We start from the raw sequence: 17,029 nt of genomic DNA, 5'->3' as shown, positions 1-17,029 counted from the left end.
GAAATATTTGATTATGGTTTTCAATTCAATATTTTTTACAATACGCTGTATATAGTAAACACAATATAATATATTAAGTTTTTCAAGTAGACATATTATACGCCGTAGACGATATCAATGGTGTCCAATGTCCACGGATCGTAATAAGTACATGAGTGCATAATACATTATTCTTATACATGCAATATATCATTCCTATACTTATACTAATATTTTTTTACTACAAGTCTACAACATATTAACATTGAATTGTAATATTCTTGTATGATATGTAATACACATACATGCATTTACCTGCAATTTTAGTTATGACATTTGAAACCATTTTATAATTAATAATCGTTTTTCGTACAACAAAAAAAGTGAAAGTGGAAGTATTTTAGAGGTATCTACTGTTGTATAGTATAGCAATAAACCTGTAGAATACATATTATTGTTATAATATTATATACATGTATATGTATTATAATATTATGATTATACCTGTTAGGGTTATTTACATTTATTTTTCTATTAGTATACGCATGCGTATAATCGTGCAAACAAGAAAATTGTTTATTTGTTAATCTGAGTTACGAGCACTTAAATTATTTTATGTTGTCTATTATTTAATAACTATGCATATTATACAATTTATATATGTACTATGCGCATGTAGACTGCAGTGCGGTATTAAAACTGAAAAACATCATATATATGGCCGTTTGATCCTTATGGCTTTCGATTTCATCTGTAAACAGGCGCTGTATGTAAATACACACGTAATGATGGTATAAACCGTATATAACATGCGAACACTATAATAATATAATAATATATATATACGCGTATAATATAACCTCGTGAAGTTCCTATAGCGTATATGCACTGCAGTATGGGGTCAGTATAACGGCCGTCGTTATTGTATTAATGACTTTGCACGCACCTAAACTGTGTGTCTGTGTGTGTGTGTGTGTGTGTGTGTATAGAATTGGAGGGAAGTCGGGGTAAACAGAAGGGACATAGCGTAATTGTAGCCGGGCGAGGTCAGAGGGGTAGTGCTATGTGTATGTGTGTGTGTGTATAGTCTGCAGGAAGGGATGAATAAGGCTCACAATGGACAAACCATTATGAAGTGCAATTAACAATATTGTGCGGCCATTCGACAGGACCCCAAAAGCTCGTGGATGCTGCAGTGTGTATTTTCGGATGTCATGGCCGGCTGTGGCCAACACATACGTACTGTATACATAGATATATGTATACAAGTACGCATACATTACTGTTATGGTCGAGTAATTTACACAGGTCGTTATAATTATTAATTTTAAATCGTAAAATTCGATATAGTGTTTTTATTAATAATATGTTGTATAATATACTGTATGTACATATTAATATATACACGTTTTATTATACTTCAATTTTCACTGTTTACCAACATGCACAAATATACGCGAACATAAAAATTGACAATACGTGCATGTATATATGTATATACAACAAGTCTATATACCATATGTATGTGGATTATAATATTAAACCACATATATAACAGCACTTTTATGAAACGACAGTGGACAATAATTTATGTAGTTATAGTGAAAAGTTTAACAGATTTCATCGATAAATGAAGTCGACTAAATGGCTAGTTTTACACATGAAAACAACATGACGTATGTATAACAATTTGCATATCAAGTAATATCTTTAGGTACGTACATCGATTATTATAGCAATTATAGCAGATCACATTAATCTCTTTAGAAACATTGTATATAGGTACATTTTTCAATTGGATTTTGTACGTAGTATCATAATAGTTGTGTAGATCAACTGGAACATATTATTGAGGCTCTTGTATTTCCTAAAGCTTCTTGGCCAAGGCTAAAATTTATTTTTAATTTTTTTAATTTAACTCAAAGGACCCTGACAAGTTAATGTATAGCAAAGTAACCTAATTCTGTTACATAATATATGTAGGTATTAATGTATTATAGGTAATTTGTATAGGTCTTACCAATTATTAATAATTTAATTGTTGCATTAAAATATGACTCATCGGGCGTAGTACTGTATTATACCCCCACCTTTTTTCGAAATAATATTTCAGTTTGAGGTTTTCCATTCCATATTTTGTAAATAATACAAAAGCGTATTCGCGAAAGTATAGTTGTAGTCAAAGGGTTAGGCTACTATATCATATTCTCTGTACGGGGCACACACATCGGTTAGACACATAGGCTTGTTGACGTGTCTAATCACTTTGGCAATATGTAGACCCGCGAATTTAAACTGACTCATAATTGATTTTTAGATTGCACCTACTCGTATGGTAGAAAAACTAATTTCGTACAACGAATTTCTCAAACAATTTGGTAAGTACTTTTGGCCAGATAATATATCAGCAAAATAGTTTAAAGCACTCTTAAAAACTTTACTTTCGCTTTATACAGTATATTTTCAATTATTTGAACTCTATAATAATATAATATATATATGTAAGCATTAAAGGTTTGGTGCGAAATACCTTTAATTATTTCAAACTCAATGCACATAGTTTATTTGATTCTATGCAATGTATAATTTATACATGAAATGTGCCAAACAATTTCATTTATTATTTGGTTCCACACTCTTATATTATTCTGATGATTCAATAGCTTGTTAAACGGGGTGGCCATGATGATGATGGTAGTCTGTAATCGAATTAAGGACAATGCTCTATAGCAACACACACACACACACACACACACACACACACACACACACACGCATAGTGTGCAGTAGGTCTCCTACACAACGAGGGCTATTACATACGTATTCGATTAGCACACCCACGCTCATTTAATGAGATAATTAGAGTGTCTGTGGGCGAATTGACGTACAAATTGCTATCGCTGCGCTGTCTTGAAACCCAACGATATGTTGGTCTACCAAATGTCGGCCGGAAGTTGTCACACGCGTTTATGGGTATATAATATACCTACACAAACAGCTATTATATATATTATATATATGTATGTAGGCACCTACCGTCAAACGGTTTATTTAAATGCATATGAGCATGTTTAAATAAATGTGATCGACTGACAGGGCAATCCGGTTTCAGGTGGATGCATACAATTAATAAAATGTCCAGCCAATGCGCGCATACCTTATTTTTTTTATTTCTACATCGATTCTATTGTGAATTAAACTTTAGAAACGTATAATACTAACTTGTATAAGTATTATTATATTGCAGTTTATATAAACCATATAATTTAATCGTACGTTTATTTTTGACACACCGCATGTATGACTCAAGTCATTATACGGAAAATTAGTTCAACCAAATTAATTATTACCTGCATTTATACTAGCTATATTATATTATATAATTATTGGGTAGGTACACCTATAGCTATCTAAATAATATTTAAAGTGAACATTCCTGCAGTAATAATGGCTATACATTTTACAGAATATTATAAACGTACAATTCTTTATAATTATAATATCAATCATCAACTGTAGTCTGTAGATATTATGTCGATTTCATACGAAAACAAATTATAGGTACATCGCATACGATCTCGTTTTCCATATACATCGTCTTTGCTGTGCTACCCTATAACCTGAATAGTAAATATAATATATTACTAAGATGTATTTTTTTTATAACAATTTATTTTTTACTGTTATATTAATAGGTACCCATTTCCTATACACAACTATTATTATTTGATACATTTTTAAATTGCTTAAGTTATTAAACAATAATATATAGGTACTCTTAAGTAATATGATGTGAAAATATTTATTAAAACCAACTCTGCCTTGTAGGTAAATATAGTTATAAGAAATCTATAGAATGTACTAATGAGAACGAAACCATATTATGTAATATCGAGATTTTGCAGTGTGAAGATTATATCTATATGACTATACCTATATTAAATAAAATAAAATATAATAAATAACAATAAAGCAGTTTTGATTTCTACCAATCTTAATAGTATTGAGCCCCAAATAATATTTAACTCAAAGTTAATCTTGAGTGTTGTCTATTACATGCATAAGATATATTACAGGTATGTGGCTATATGTATACTAACTACCTACATATATGTATTATTAATACAAAGCCTTGAAAATTGTATTGATTTATTTATGAACTTCTGAAAGTTATAACTACTTTCAAAAATTAAAATGATGTATTCACTATATTTGACAGTATTATATAATTGTAAGTACAAGTTGCTATACCTACATTCTTCGATAATCGATAATAAATATAATAAATTAAAATAATTATTTCAATTTACTATAATGTTAATAAACGGCATAATTTTGTGTGTTATTATGTTTAGAGATTATATCATTGAATATTGAAATAACTATATTAATATGTACTGTATTGAATCAAAATCAGCCTAAAGGTGTCTTCGTAACTAAGTCCCATAAGGCTATAACATAATAATATGTAATTATACTGTAAATAGTGGTAGGTGACGTCTTCATTATACATATAGCGTTGTGTTAAATCGCGTCGATTTTGTGGCCGAGTGGTCTGTGAGGGGTGTAAACGTAGTATATATATACATATATTATATATAGGTCGTGCAGTGGTTACAGAGACGGCGACCTTGAAAGCTCGAGAAAATCAACCGAAAAGACGACGGCGGTGTGTACTATAAACTTTATCCTATATTATTATAAGGGTATAGAATATTTAATATACAGTTTTCATATTTTTTTATTTTAGAAATAGAATAGGTATTTTTTTGTGTTGTTGTAAACGAATTTCTTTTAGTTTAACTTTAAACAATAAAATACTAGAAATACAATTAATATAGGTACCTACAGTATATTAATAATTGTTTATTATACATGTACATATTAATAATATTTTATTTATCATATTCGATAATGACGGCTCAGCGCTCGTACATATGAAGACTGGGGCACATTTACGTGTATTGAGTATAAATAAACAAATAATTCGATTGTGGACTGAATATGACCGCTGGTATAGTAGTACCTATATGTACCTGCGTCCTGCAGTAAACTGAGTGTGAACACTGTAAACCATATTACACTTAAAGCGCAGTTTTTGAACGATTAATTGTGGAGCTCATTAACGCATAATTTTTCGCAATCAGAGCACAGATAATAATATTATTACTTATTAGAATTATTAATATTATATTGAGCCATAATTAATATTAAATCATTCTTAAATCCCTAAATTATTGAATCACGTTGTTTTAAGATCTCAAACATAACCGTCGATATACAATATCTGGTCGTTATTAAAATTTCAGCAGTAGTATTATAGTGACCGAAATGTCGTAACGAAATATTTCAAGCAGACGCGGTCGTATATAATATCAAAGCGCGGGCGACAAGAGACGCCACCGACGCCGCGAGTGTACATAACGTCGTAAACGACGACAGTTGTTGTGTATGACAATATTATTATTATTATTCGCGCGCAAGTCGCCGCCGAGTCAATCGCGCGGGCATACACACGATCACACGGACGCGCGCGCACGCGGGCGCCAACACAACTGGGCGGACACCGCGCGCCGGTAGCCCGTCCCCCGGCCGGCGCGATTTCTTTCCGCGCCGAAGCTCGCCGGGTCGCGGGGCATTTTTTAGTCGACGGGTTGGCCGCAAACCGCCGCGCCCGGCCGTGGTGGGAGTGATGCGTGTGCCGTTACGGCGGCGGCGTCGGTACCGCGCGCCCCCCCCCGCCGCCGCTGTCCGCCCGCGACCGCGCGCCGCAACGACGAACGGCGGTACGGTCAATCAAAATCCCCCGGGCCCCCGTCCCGCCGCCGTACCCACCGTCGCCACCGTCGGCGGTAATCGCACGGCCGCGCGCGGTGCGGTGCGGTGCGGTGCGGTGGCGGCGGCCGCACGCGTTTTGCGGGATAAAAACCCCGGCCGCACGCAAAGAACGGGCGGCCGGGGGTCGCGGAGTGGTTTACGGAGCGGCGGCGGCGCGCGGTGCAGTGGGCCGGCGGTGGTCGCGCGCGCCGCGTACACATATTATTATTATATACATACGCGGTAGTGTCGTCGGCGGCGCGGCGGCGGCGGTAGGAGCGAGGGTGAAAAAAAACCCCGACGAAAAACACACTACCGTGTCTGGCGGCCGCAGCGGTGGTGGCGGTGGTGGTGGCGGCGGCGGTGTTGGTGGCGGTGGCTCGGCGGCGGCGCGAGGTGGGGACGACATAACACGAGGTCCCGTCGTCCGCGTGCGGAATATTTCAGTTGTGCCGAGATCGGTGACGCGGTTTGTCGCGTTTTTGGTTCACCTTTTTTTTTTCCTCCACTTCTCTCGCGCGACCGCCAACACTCGCCCCCCGGCCACTACCGCCCGACGACCCTCAGACGCGTCGAGCGCTGCACATAGTGTGTGTACAACAGTCGCGCCGGTTCGGCTACCGTCGGCCGCACCGCCGCCACCGTCGCCGATCGCGCCTGCCAAGTTCGCGTGGGCCGTCGTTTTTCCCGACCGCGTTTTCCGTTTTTTTGTTTCGGCGTATTTTTCGTTTCGGTTTTTTTTTGGTTTTTTAATTTTTCGTCACTCTTCGACCACTTTTCGGTGACGATTCCGTCGTGGCTCTTAGTGCAACGTCTTCCACCAGCAGTGATCTCGTCACCAACAAACCTAATCCTATCTCCACTGCTCCAGACATCATGGCAAGTATTATAATAAATATTATTTAGGTTTTTTGTATAATAGTATGCAACCCACTACCTGCATAATGTATTGTATACATAAATTGTATAATATTATACATAAGAACGGTTTTTTCTGTTTTTTAAATGAAACTTTAAAAATACTGAGTTGGCGTGTCGATTTCGAAAACCCTATATATACGGACTCAATTTTAAATGTCTTTGCTTTGTAAAACACATAATCTCATCGGTTGTCGACTATATATCATTCAACGTTCGTCTTCATTTAACTTACAATTATTATACAGTAATTTCTTAATTAAATCAAACTGTTTTTATTAAAGTGTTTTCTAGACAAGACACTTTTCTAATATTTTCAAAACTCTGTAATATAATCATATGGTTTTGAAAATAATCCAAATAATCCCAAGTATAACAATAATTTCAGTTCGTTATTTATCGAATTAAAAATGTAAACTTGTGTTTGTGTACGAAATGTTTCCGAAGTAATCATTTTGGGGATGCAGTAAAATTAATTAAAAAGGGGTTGAAAAACAAATAGTGAAAACTTGTTGATAGCTAATTTTGAATTTAACAATAATATGTTGTACTGTAGTCTATATGACGTATTGACGTGTACAACGTAACATGTTATATATCTACGGACGTTTTTATATAGGTGCCCACAATCAATTTTAAAAGAAAAAAAATTGTTTGAAAAAAAAATATAATCATTTAGCTATATAACATGAGTTGTTTTAATAAACGAGGTTTGTAATTGCAATAAATAAAAAAAATACGACTGATCATATAGAGGCAACATTATAAATATATATTATACATACGCGAGTAAATGCCAATCAATCTCTCGATGTTGAAAATATGGATCATACTTTATATTATAATAATTATAAGTATTAACAAGTTTATCAGTATATACGTACACTTTACCCGCGAAGTGTACGCGTTTATGTTATAATACTATTTTATAACAATATAATATCAATAAATATTTTTTTTTTATATATAAAATAATACGATGGTAGGGAATTTCAAATTATTTAAAAAATTTTATACTTTAATTTATAAACAATGAACTAACGATTTGGGTCTCATTTCCGCAGGACATCGACGCAGTGTACCAGAAATATGTGGCGTGCATTCTCGAGGACGTACGGGCCATCCATGGCAAGGAGATGGTGGCCACGGGCAGTCCGTCCGTGTTCTGCTCGGTGTTGCCCGGCCACTGGAGGTCCAACAAATCTTTGCCGATACCGTTCAAGGTGGTCGTGCTGGACGAAGTTCCCGATGGCGCGGTCGTCGTCGTGCAGGCCGGCAACGACGAAAATCCGTCGGCCGACATGCGAAACTACCGGGCCCTGTCCGCCACCGGCATCGCCGTCTTCAATGACCTCCGATTCGTCGGCCGCAGTGGACGAGGTTCGTCTACAATGATTTAATAATAATTATCATCACAATCGGGGGCTGATAGTTTTTACAACGGTCTTCTGTTTTGAGGATTCGTGGCCTTTGAGCCTCTCTCTGAAGGACCGATGACTAAAAACTGCTGGTTGGCATGTATCCCAACCAGATCGTCCCTGATCACAATATGTATATAACAATATCTTACGCGAGTATGACTTATGTTGCATTGGCGTACGTAGTTTTCAAGAATTTCGAAAAAATATTTTAGCAACTATTGGGACCATCAGATACTATTATTTTGCACATCCACATTTTCAAAAATATTCTTTCCATATATAATTTATGAATCATTGCATGATATTGTTGTCTTATAGAATTTATTAAATTTATAATACTCACGTTTTTTATTTATTTATTTTATTATCATTAGATGTCTAATTTTATAGTCGATTATATTTGATCAGTCGTCTTAAATTTTTTATTATATTTATATAGTTAGTTGCATTTCCAATTATTTAAACAATAATAAAAAAATATATATTGGAACAATAAACATTTTATGTATAATTTATTGTTACTTATATAGGTAAGCTGTTAACACTCACCATCACAGTTCAATGCAAGGACCAAGCAGTGTTAGTAGCCAACTACGTAAAGGCCATTAAAATCACTGTCGACGGACCAAGACTCCCTCGGTCGAACCACAGAGGTAAGTGTTTTTTTTATTACAAATTGTTGTTTGACTATTGTTGAAACATACACCAATAAATAAATAAAGAATTTAAACGAAACAAAAATTATCAAATTCTAAAAGAAAAATATATTATTGATTTGATATTGAACTAAATTTGTCGGGCTCTTTTATTGTCTCAAAGTTCCCATAATGCAAGTATAATACCGGTACCTACAATAGTTATAAAGTACGTAAAAACAAAAAATGTATATTACTTTATTGCGTTTCTTTAAATCGGTGCAATTTTGAAATGAAAAAAACAATGCATAAAAAAAACTATACTTCCACATAATACTTTTTACTCTCGTAATTTTAGATTAAAACTATATACATACGTACAGTTGACAATGGTTTCTCCGTTCCCCTCGCACTTCGCAGTCATTATGACAAACGGTAGAGGGTTAAAGACCCTTTTGCTTTCGACACGCGGCCCGAACTCGTTAAAAACATATATTATTTTCCCAACTTCGGGTTATTTCAATGAAGCACCATTGATCTTTGACACTGAGCGCGGGGAGAAAAGATTTTCATTTTTGTTTACTGTTTCAATACGCGCGTTATTTTCATATATATATATAAAAAATGTAGGATATTTAGCGACGGATATAAATGTATGCACAGTAGTTGTAAAATACTTGCAGTTGTTATATTATATTCCGTAGAGCATAATATTATTGTCAGAAAGCGAACGGCGCAATATTTAAACTCTCCGCCAGTAGGCGGTAACCCATATACTTTCTATATTTTGACATCAATATTGTGATAGGCCTAAATAGGTCTAATATAACGATTGTTATTTTATAACACCTCGTTTTATTTGTCAACTGTTGATCACTTTAGGATGCAAAATATTATATAAACCGAAATCGGCGTTCTATTTAATTATTTTATTTTAAATATGAACGACTTTTCTGCATACCTCAACCACAACACCTATACCACGTCAACTAATTTGATTGCTGCCCATTTGCCGTAAAACTGTTGTAACACGCTTTTGACATTAAATGTCGATTCATTTCGAACTGTATTGTATTTTTAAATGCATTATCTACATAGGTAGTAATTTTCTTTCGAAAATTTTTCATGAGCACAGCGAATGATCTGTACCATTATAAGTATAAAAATAGTATACTAAAACCACAGCAACTGTATAGCCATGAATAAAGTGTACAGTTAATATTATTATCAACCAATATGAGTAGGTACTACACTCGATGCGCCAATCACAATATTTAAAGTCATGTGAAATTTCGGAAACCGTAAATTATCCATATTATAATATTAATCCAACAGTCCAATTATAAGTAGCACTAAGTGAGATTGTTTTTCAAAGTTTAGTTTTTTTTTTTTACTGTCAAACGATGTAAAAAAACACTATATATAGATGCTCAGAGTCTGTAGTTTTACGTTGGGTGAATACAAATAAAGTATAATATTTTACTTAAGGTCTTGGAAATACTACATAATATAGTATACGTCATTATTTTCTATAAAATGTGTAAAAATATTTTGATAGAGCGCGCATACGATACATTTAATACCTATTGTAAAGTTTTTAATTCAAAGGTTTTTATGAGTTATTAATACTTTCGAGTTTTCAACAACGTTAAAAAAAACTTTTTTCATAGATTCATTTAAAATTTTGGAACATGTCATAAACTATAAGATATAATGAAACATAATGTGAGTTGTATAATAATAACGAAACATAAAATTATAAAAATCATTTAAGTTATGTTAACAATTTTATAAATACGCAATGTTTTATTAAACATACGACGTATGCTTGGGATATGTTGGTATAAGTTGTTAATATACCTCGCAACTTTTCGTGTCAAACATTTTTTACTTTATTTATTAGTACCTATAGTCAGTAGTAGTTACTAATAAAACCAAAACCAGAAAAATGTTGAATGTTTCCTATGTATAACACACATACATATATATGGACATTATCAAGTTTCGAGAATGTATAAAAACTCCTCGATTGCTACCGACTTGAGTTCCGGTCGGAAAACGCTGATAAGCGGGGATTTAATGGCCTGCGACCGTTTTCTCGTATGCGCTCTTGGGCGGATATTACAGTCGCTGTCCGAGGGTAGTTATTCTCATGTATTAACGTGTAAGGGTAGGAAAAGTAGGACGGTATGGAAAAATTGTCCAAATGCGCAAATTCCATTTCCGACGTGGAAAATACATTAACATACGCAATATACATATATTTCGTATATATATATATAACTCTGTAGACACACTCAAACGAACAAAAAAAAAAAAGGTATAGTGTGTCAAACTCATTGGGCTGCAATAACGTTAACGAAGGTACGGAAAGACGTCACAGTGAACACACACAAAAAAAAAATACAAAATGCCTAAAAGGGTTTTTGTTCATGTGTGGGATTATCTGGTAGTCGTCGTGGTAGTGCATTAATCATCCGCTGGTCTTTCGCTGGAAAGGTTATATATATATATATAGCTTATACATAAAACGTATAACGTATGCGTATATATATTATGTATGATATATGTATATATAAGCGGACGGTGTAGATAATGGAAGACACATACATTTATGCACATACACTCACGTGACGTGAAGTTGATTGGGAAAGCCCTTGCTCTTTTTTTTCCCTCTGTTCGAAACCCGCTCAGTTTTTTTTTTTGTGTATTAACGCAATTAACACAAACGGACATAACTGTACACGGATAGTTTCGGATTTTTTTTTTTGTTTTTAGGGCAAATGTTCGCCCTTCGAATTGATTAAGTAGTCTCGGGAATGCTTAATGAATCCGTTCGTGCATTACCCACTTCATCCACAACGATGACCGTTATTTGTATCAATCCATTGTTTTCTCGTTTTTTTTTTTTGTTTTTTTTTTCATATCATATATTATTATAAACATGGATATTTATACGCGTTTGGAATTGACCATGTGCGATCTGCCCTCTCTCTTCCAGTCACGTAATATGAAAAGCAGCCCCTTTTTAATTATTTTCGCGCTTTTACCCGAAATCACTCCAACTGTCCCGAGGGCTTGTCGTGAATAATATATTGCACAAAGGACGTTATCGATTTCATACACATGACTTTATATTCATTCGACAAGTTTTAAAATTTAATTGGGATTTAAATATCTACTCGTAGGTATTTATAAATGCATAATATAGGTATACAACTAAAATGTTATAAGTAGGTAGGTACTACTTATATAGCGTTACTACCTTTTCTCGACAAGAATTACTTAAAACCGAAAAACACTAAATACATGTATTGTATTTGTTATGGGTATGTCATTATAACGTGATTTCATTAATAACCATTTAAACAATAACATTTTATCGACAGCTATTAATTATGTACAAAAAATAATAATTCCATCAATATATTTTACGTGTAAAAACGTATAACATTTATGCCTATTATCAACTCATAATACGTATTGTGTAGGTGTATAATTTATTATTTGATCGGCATATGCTTTTGAGGGTTTTCTTGTCACAGTGCATTTTTGCAATTATCCGATAAAATCTCTCACGCGACGAATATATCCGAAAATTATACGTCGAGATTTTCATTTTCACTGACGTGACATAATAACAAGAGGTAGCAAACTGTTGTGCGGAAACGAGTGGAGGAGGGTTGGGAAAGTATCCTGTCGCTTTACTGTGTACAATAGAGTTCACTAAAAAACGTCCCTTTAACGCGGACTCGCACACACAATAGCTCCCGGTTTAGTCGGCTATTGTAACCCGTTGGTAGGAAGGCCGGCGGTGAAGTGGAAGAATGACGTACACGATGGTGGAGGGAGTGGTGACGGTGGTGGTAGCAGCGGTGTGGTGGTGGTGGTGGTGGTAGTGTCGAACACTGCCAGAGGTATGGTTGACCGAGGGGTTGAGGGGTGAGGTTTACCCGAGTAGTAAACATTTGGCCATAAAACTGACCCTCTTATGTCCCGCAAAAGGGGTAAAAATTACAATAGATTTCGGGAAGCGGAGGGATTTTACGATAAGCTCTCGGGGCTTAACCCGAGCCCCATCCACGTCGACCACCCTATTCACAACGCATGCATCATGCCTTATGCCACAGCATCGGCCATTAAAATCCGGTCTGAGTGAGTGAGTGAGTGAGCGCACGAGCGGGTGAGAGAGGGAGTGATAGTTGGGGAGAGTGGTGAACGAGAGAGACTGAGTTCACAGTGGCATCCGTTAATAATTTAAAGCGCAATTAAAATCGATACTGCACGCTACACGTCAAAAAAAAGTGCATTTCACTCCCGATTTTTATCAATATAAAAAAAAAATGATTAACATACATCGGCGATTAGCATTACAAATTTAGCTCTAACTGCATGCGACTTCCCATTCGGAAACACGGCTATTTATTTATCTAAAATTGACTCTAATTCCAAACCGTTGAAATAAAATTATTATTTTTTCACAATTTGCGTAAAATACGTTAATGTATTAACGAGTGTAGTATTATTCTTTGACCCGTATATTTATATTTTTGTCGATAACATGCGAACATTTTTCCGTCCTTAATATTATTAAAAATAATTAAATGTCAATGCATAGTGATATAACGTCATTAAACATTTCATTCGATGTGTTTCAGACGTGATCCACGGTTACGGTGGCATGTTCCCTATGCACGGTCCCCTGCCACCTTACGGCATGATCATGGAGTACAAACGATTGCTGGAGGGAGCAGCGTTACCAGGGTCGCTCAACTACCAGTACATAGCGGCCAATTACTTCCAACTTCACAGTAAGTGTATACGAAAACCTATATATATATTTTATTATTATTATTATTATTATTGTTACTGTTACGCTCGCAATGTGTAGGTACTGTGTATATATATATAGTTCAGTATAACACAGGGAGGAAAAAGGGGTTTTATTTTTTATTTTTCGTCACCCCTAGCCGTTCGCGGCACAGTTCAAACGAACGAGAGCAAATCGAATTTTCCATTTGAATAGTCGATTCCGAATAACGTAAAAGAAGAACGAGGAAAAAAATCTAATCCCGTTTGACAAATCGCATATGTACACATAATATACATAACAATATTATTTAACTGGGCGCTATTCGAACCGAAATTAAAAATACTTGTGTTGAAACCGGAACCTGATCAGAACCCATATATTATTTTATCAGAGAACCACATTGGAAACCAGTATACCAGTATCTAGTGTCGTTTTGGCATTTAGATTTATTCGGTAAAAATAAATCAATTTTTTTTATTATAATGCCATCTTAATATTCAATTTCATATATTAGGCGCAAGACGCGTCCAAAACGGGAACCATTCTTGTACTGTAATTTTAAGTATCGGTACCAATATCATATAGTCCGAAAACTGAATTTCAAAAATCCAAACCGAAATAAAATTGATAATAAACTTTCCGACGACTGTTATAGTATATAATATAGTATTACCTAAATGACATTTATGCTTATCGCGGAAAACGTCTAATTATAAAATATGTCGACGTATATTATATTGTACCCACGCGAAAAACGGTTCTAATTTTTTCGTGTTTTTCTATTATCCGCAGATGCCATGGAAGCCTCTCAAATGTATTGCGACTTGCCGCCCCAGTCAGCGTTCAACTTCGCGGGCTACAACGGCCTGCACGGTTTGCCGCCCACTCCGCCTCACACCGAGGAAGAACCTACGGCGGCCACACCGGCCACGCAGGACGACTGCGGCGTTCCGTCAAAGCGGCAGCGACAAGCCGCAGAGTCGGCCCGCGCGGTGGCCACTGCGACGGCGGCCGCGACCGCGACCACCACCGCCCTCGACGACCGACTCCGGCCTGAACCGTGCAAGCGGACGAAGCGCGAGTCCGCCCCGAGCCCGGACATCGACATCGTCAGCGTGGGTGTCGTCCGGTCGTCTAGCCCGGAAGTGCAGCTCAAACCCCGCCAGGAAAAGATCTGGAGACCTTACGGCGCCACCGACGAATAGCGACCGACACACGCCCCTGTAAATAACACCGTCATAGATAATATTGTTCTCATATATTGTTATGACGTGATAATAATATGTAAGGAATCGATTTCTTCTTCCCGTTTGTTTTTACTGAATATTAACGTTTCTTGACGATGTATATTATTATATATTATTATTGTACATGAATATGTATAGACAATCAACCAAGCATTTAGGTTATATGATTCAATGTTGTGATATTAGCGTTTAGGTTTATAAATTATTATTATTATTATTGTATTAAAAATGATTTTTTATCACTACCCGGGGCCTTTTTTTTTATTGTAATCTATGTACGTTGCATATGTGTAGAAGTTGTATGAAACCAAAGCATATTATTCTATTTGCCCTCTTCCGGATAAAAAAAATTACGAAAACGTTTTTTATTCGACGTTCTACGACGTGCGCGTACGTCGTTTATAAAATCGTGGTCCGTTTTTGTGATAAACATATTATATTATATATTATATATATACAAATGTATAGTCTGTTATGCTAGCGTGTGAATTTGTTAAACGAAAAATGCATATAAATATATATATAATATAAATGCGTACATTATATTATAATATTAAATCTGAAAAAAAGTCGTTTCTTTTATTTCGCATACAACATCCTGCTATATAATAACACCATTATAATATATTATGGGCCGTAGCGTCGTCCCCGCGGACTTTGCAGGGTGGCTGCGACAGCGACTTGCCGCGGCGTGTTGTCGAGGTCTCCGATGCGGTGTGGTGCGCGTGTGGGCTTCGTCCACCATCACCCCACGAATAAGCGCAAAATATAGGGATTTCAGCGAACCCCCCTGCGAGGGTTGTCGTCGTCGCCACCACCGCCGCCGTCGCCGTGAGTCATATTGTGTATACACACACACTCACACATGCACACACACGCTCACGCGCTGCCGTGCAGACACAATAGTGTGCACACATATATATATATGATGTGATGCGTGCAGCAGAGGGACCGCCGCCGCTGATTCATGATAAATAAATCTGGAGTATAGGTCCCTATTATATTATTATTATTATTATTATTATTATTATCATCGTTATTATTATTATTTCGGAGAGTATAGCTCGCGCACGCCGGTTGTGTTGTGTGCGAGAGACGAGGGAGCTGATGTGCTGCAGTCGTATATTATTATACCGCGGAGCTTAGAGCGTATTTTCAATGAATAATAATATTATAATATGCGTATCGCAGGGCTGTCTTTGGCGGAGGACGAGTAGTGCTGATACCTCAAAGTTTTGGCTTTATTTCAATACTCAAAAAAAAATTAGAAAATCGGTTAAAAAAATTATATTATTATTTCATAGCCTTTAAAATGGTAAGGTCCGTTGTAAAATATCAGAGGAACTACTTAGAAATGAAGCTTTGATATTATGTGTTTAATATTATGCAATAAGTAAGTAAATTACTGTCACGGTTAAACATATTATATCGTGATGATGGGGTAAAATCGGTTTTACAATACCTGGGAGCTTTTTGTATAGTGCGCAATGCTCGTAGCATTAATGTGCAACCTGGAGTCTGGATATGGAGCGGTGTCCTATATGTAACAGCTGCTGCTGACTCGTTCGGTGTAATTCAAAGACTATACACTATTTTTTTCTGCTTCTGTTGAAAGATGGTCAACGCTCCTAATTTCAATCCTTTTAAATCCTTCCGCAGTTGATATATGAACAGTAAAAAAAAAGCGTGTACCAATTGAAAAGACACATATTGAAAATATACAGAAATGTTTAGCTGACCAGCATAGACACACTAGTAAAACAAATCTGATTTTAAGCTTATCGATTTATTTTATTTTAGTTTATTTTGACTGTCTTATGAAAAATAGAACGTTATTTCATGTTTCGTGGAAAACCAGCACATTGATAAAACTTAGATTTCGCATACCCTAAAAACGGACCTGCACATTTTTGTTAGAAGGACGCTACTCAATGATGCTGCGTGATGTGCGCCCGTTAATATATTTAAACAAAATGTGTATCATCATTATTGTTATTATTATTTATATGCAAGCAGAATGCGCGTGCGTATAATATATTATATCCGTTTTGTAATTCGCGCTGCAATGTATAATACAGGAACACTGCACGGAACGAGCGTTTGTGTATAAATATATGTTACAGAGAATTTTCGGAAGACTTCGACGGGCCGGCGACAGATAAAACGCGCGAACAATGGGCACGCCCCGTGTGATTAATG

At 36.0% G+C, this 17,029-nt stretch overlaps 1 protein-coding gene across 1 annotated transcript; it reads left to right on the top strand.

The window, feature by feature from the left end:
* The first annotated feature begins 6,227 nt into the window (after positions 1-6,227).
* Positions 6,228-15,387, top strand: LOC111030142 (segmentation protein Runt-like). The gene is made up of 5 exons (XM_022309516.1): positions 6,228-6,675; positions 7,779-8,094; positions 8,666-8,788; positions 13,429-13,581; positions 14,376-15,387. The coding sequence occupies exons 1-5, from the start codon at positions 6,673-6,675 to the stop codon at positions 14,786-14,788; spliced, it is 1,008 nt and encodes a 335-aa protein (XP_022165208.1). The 5' UTR covers positions 6,228-6,672; the 3' UTR covers positions 14,789-15,387.
* Positions 15,388-17,029: the final 1,642 nt, after the last annotated feature.

The sequence above is a fragment of the Myzus persicae genome, unplaced genomic scaffold, assembly GCF_001856785.1.
Source record: "Myzus persicae strain clone G006 unplaced genomic scaffold, MPER_G0061.0, whole genome shotgun sequence".
NCBI classification, from domain to species: Eukaryota; Metazoa; Arthropoda; class Insecta; order Hemiptera; family Aphididae; genus Myzus; species Myzus persicae.
The sequence above is the reverse complement of the archived record's forward strand: the minus strand, read 5'-3'. Positions and strand labels throughout refer to the sequence as shown.

Excerpts from the sequence above, each read along its gene's own strand:
- LOC111030142 (XM_022309516.1), top strand. Across the intron at positions 8,095-8,665 it reads CGTCGGCCGCAGTGGACGAG|GTAAGCTGTTAACACTCACC; the intron begins GTTCGTCTACAA and ends TTACTTATATAG. Across the intron at positions 13,582-14,375 it reads CAATTACTTCCAACTTCACA|ATGCCATGGAAGCCTCTCAA; the intron begins GTAAGTGTATAC and ends TATTATCCGCAG.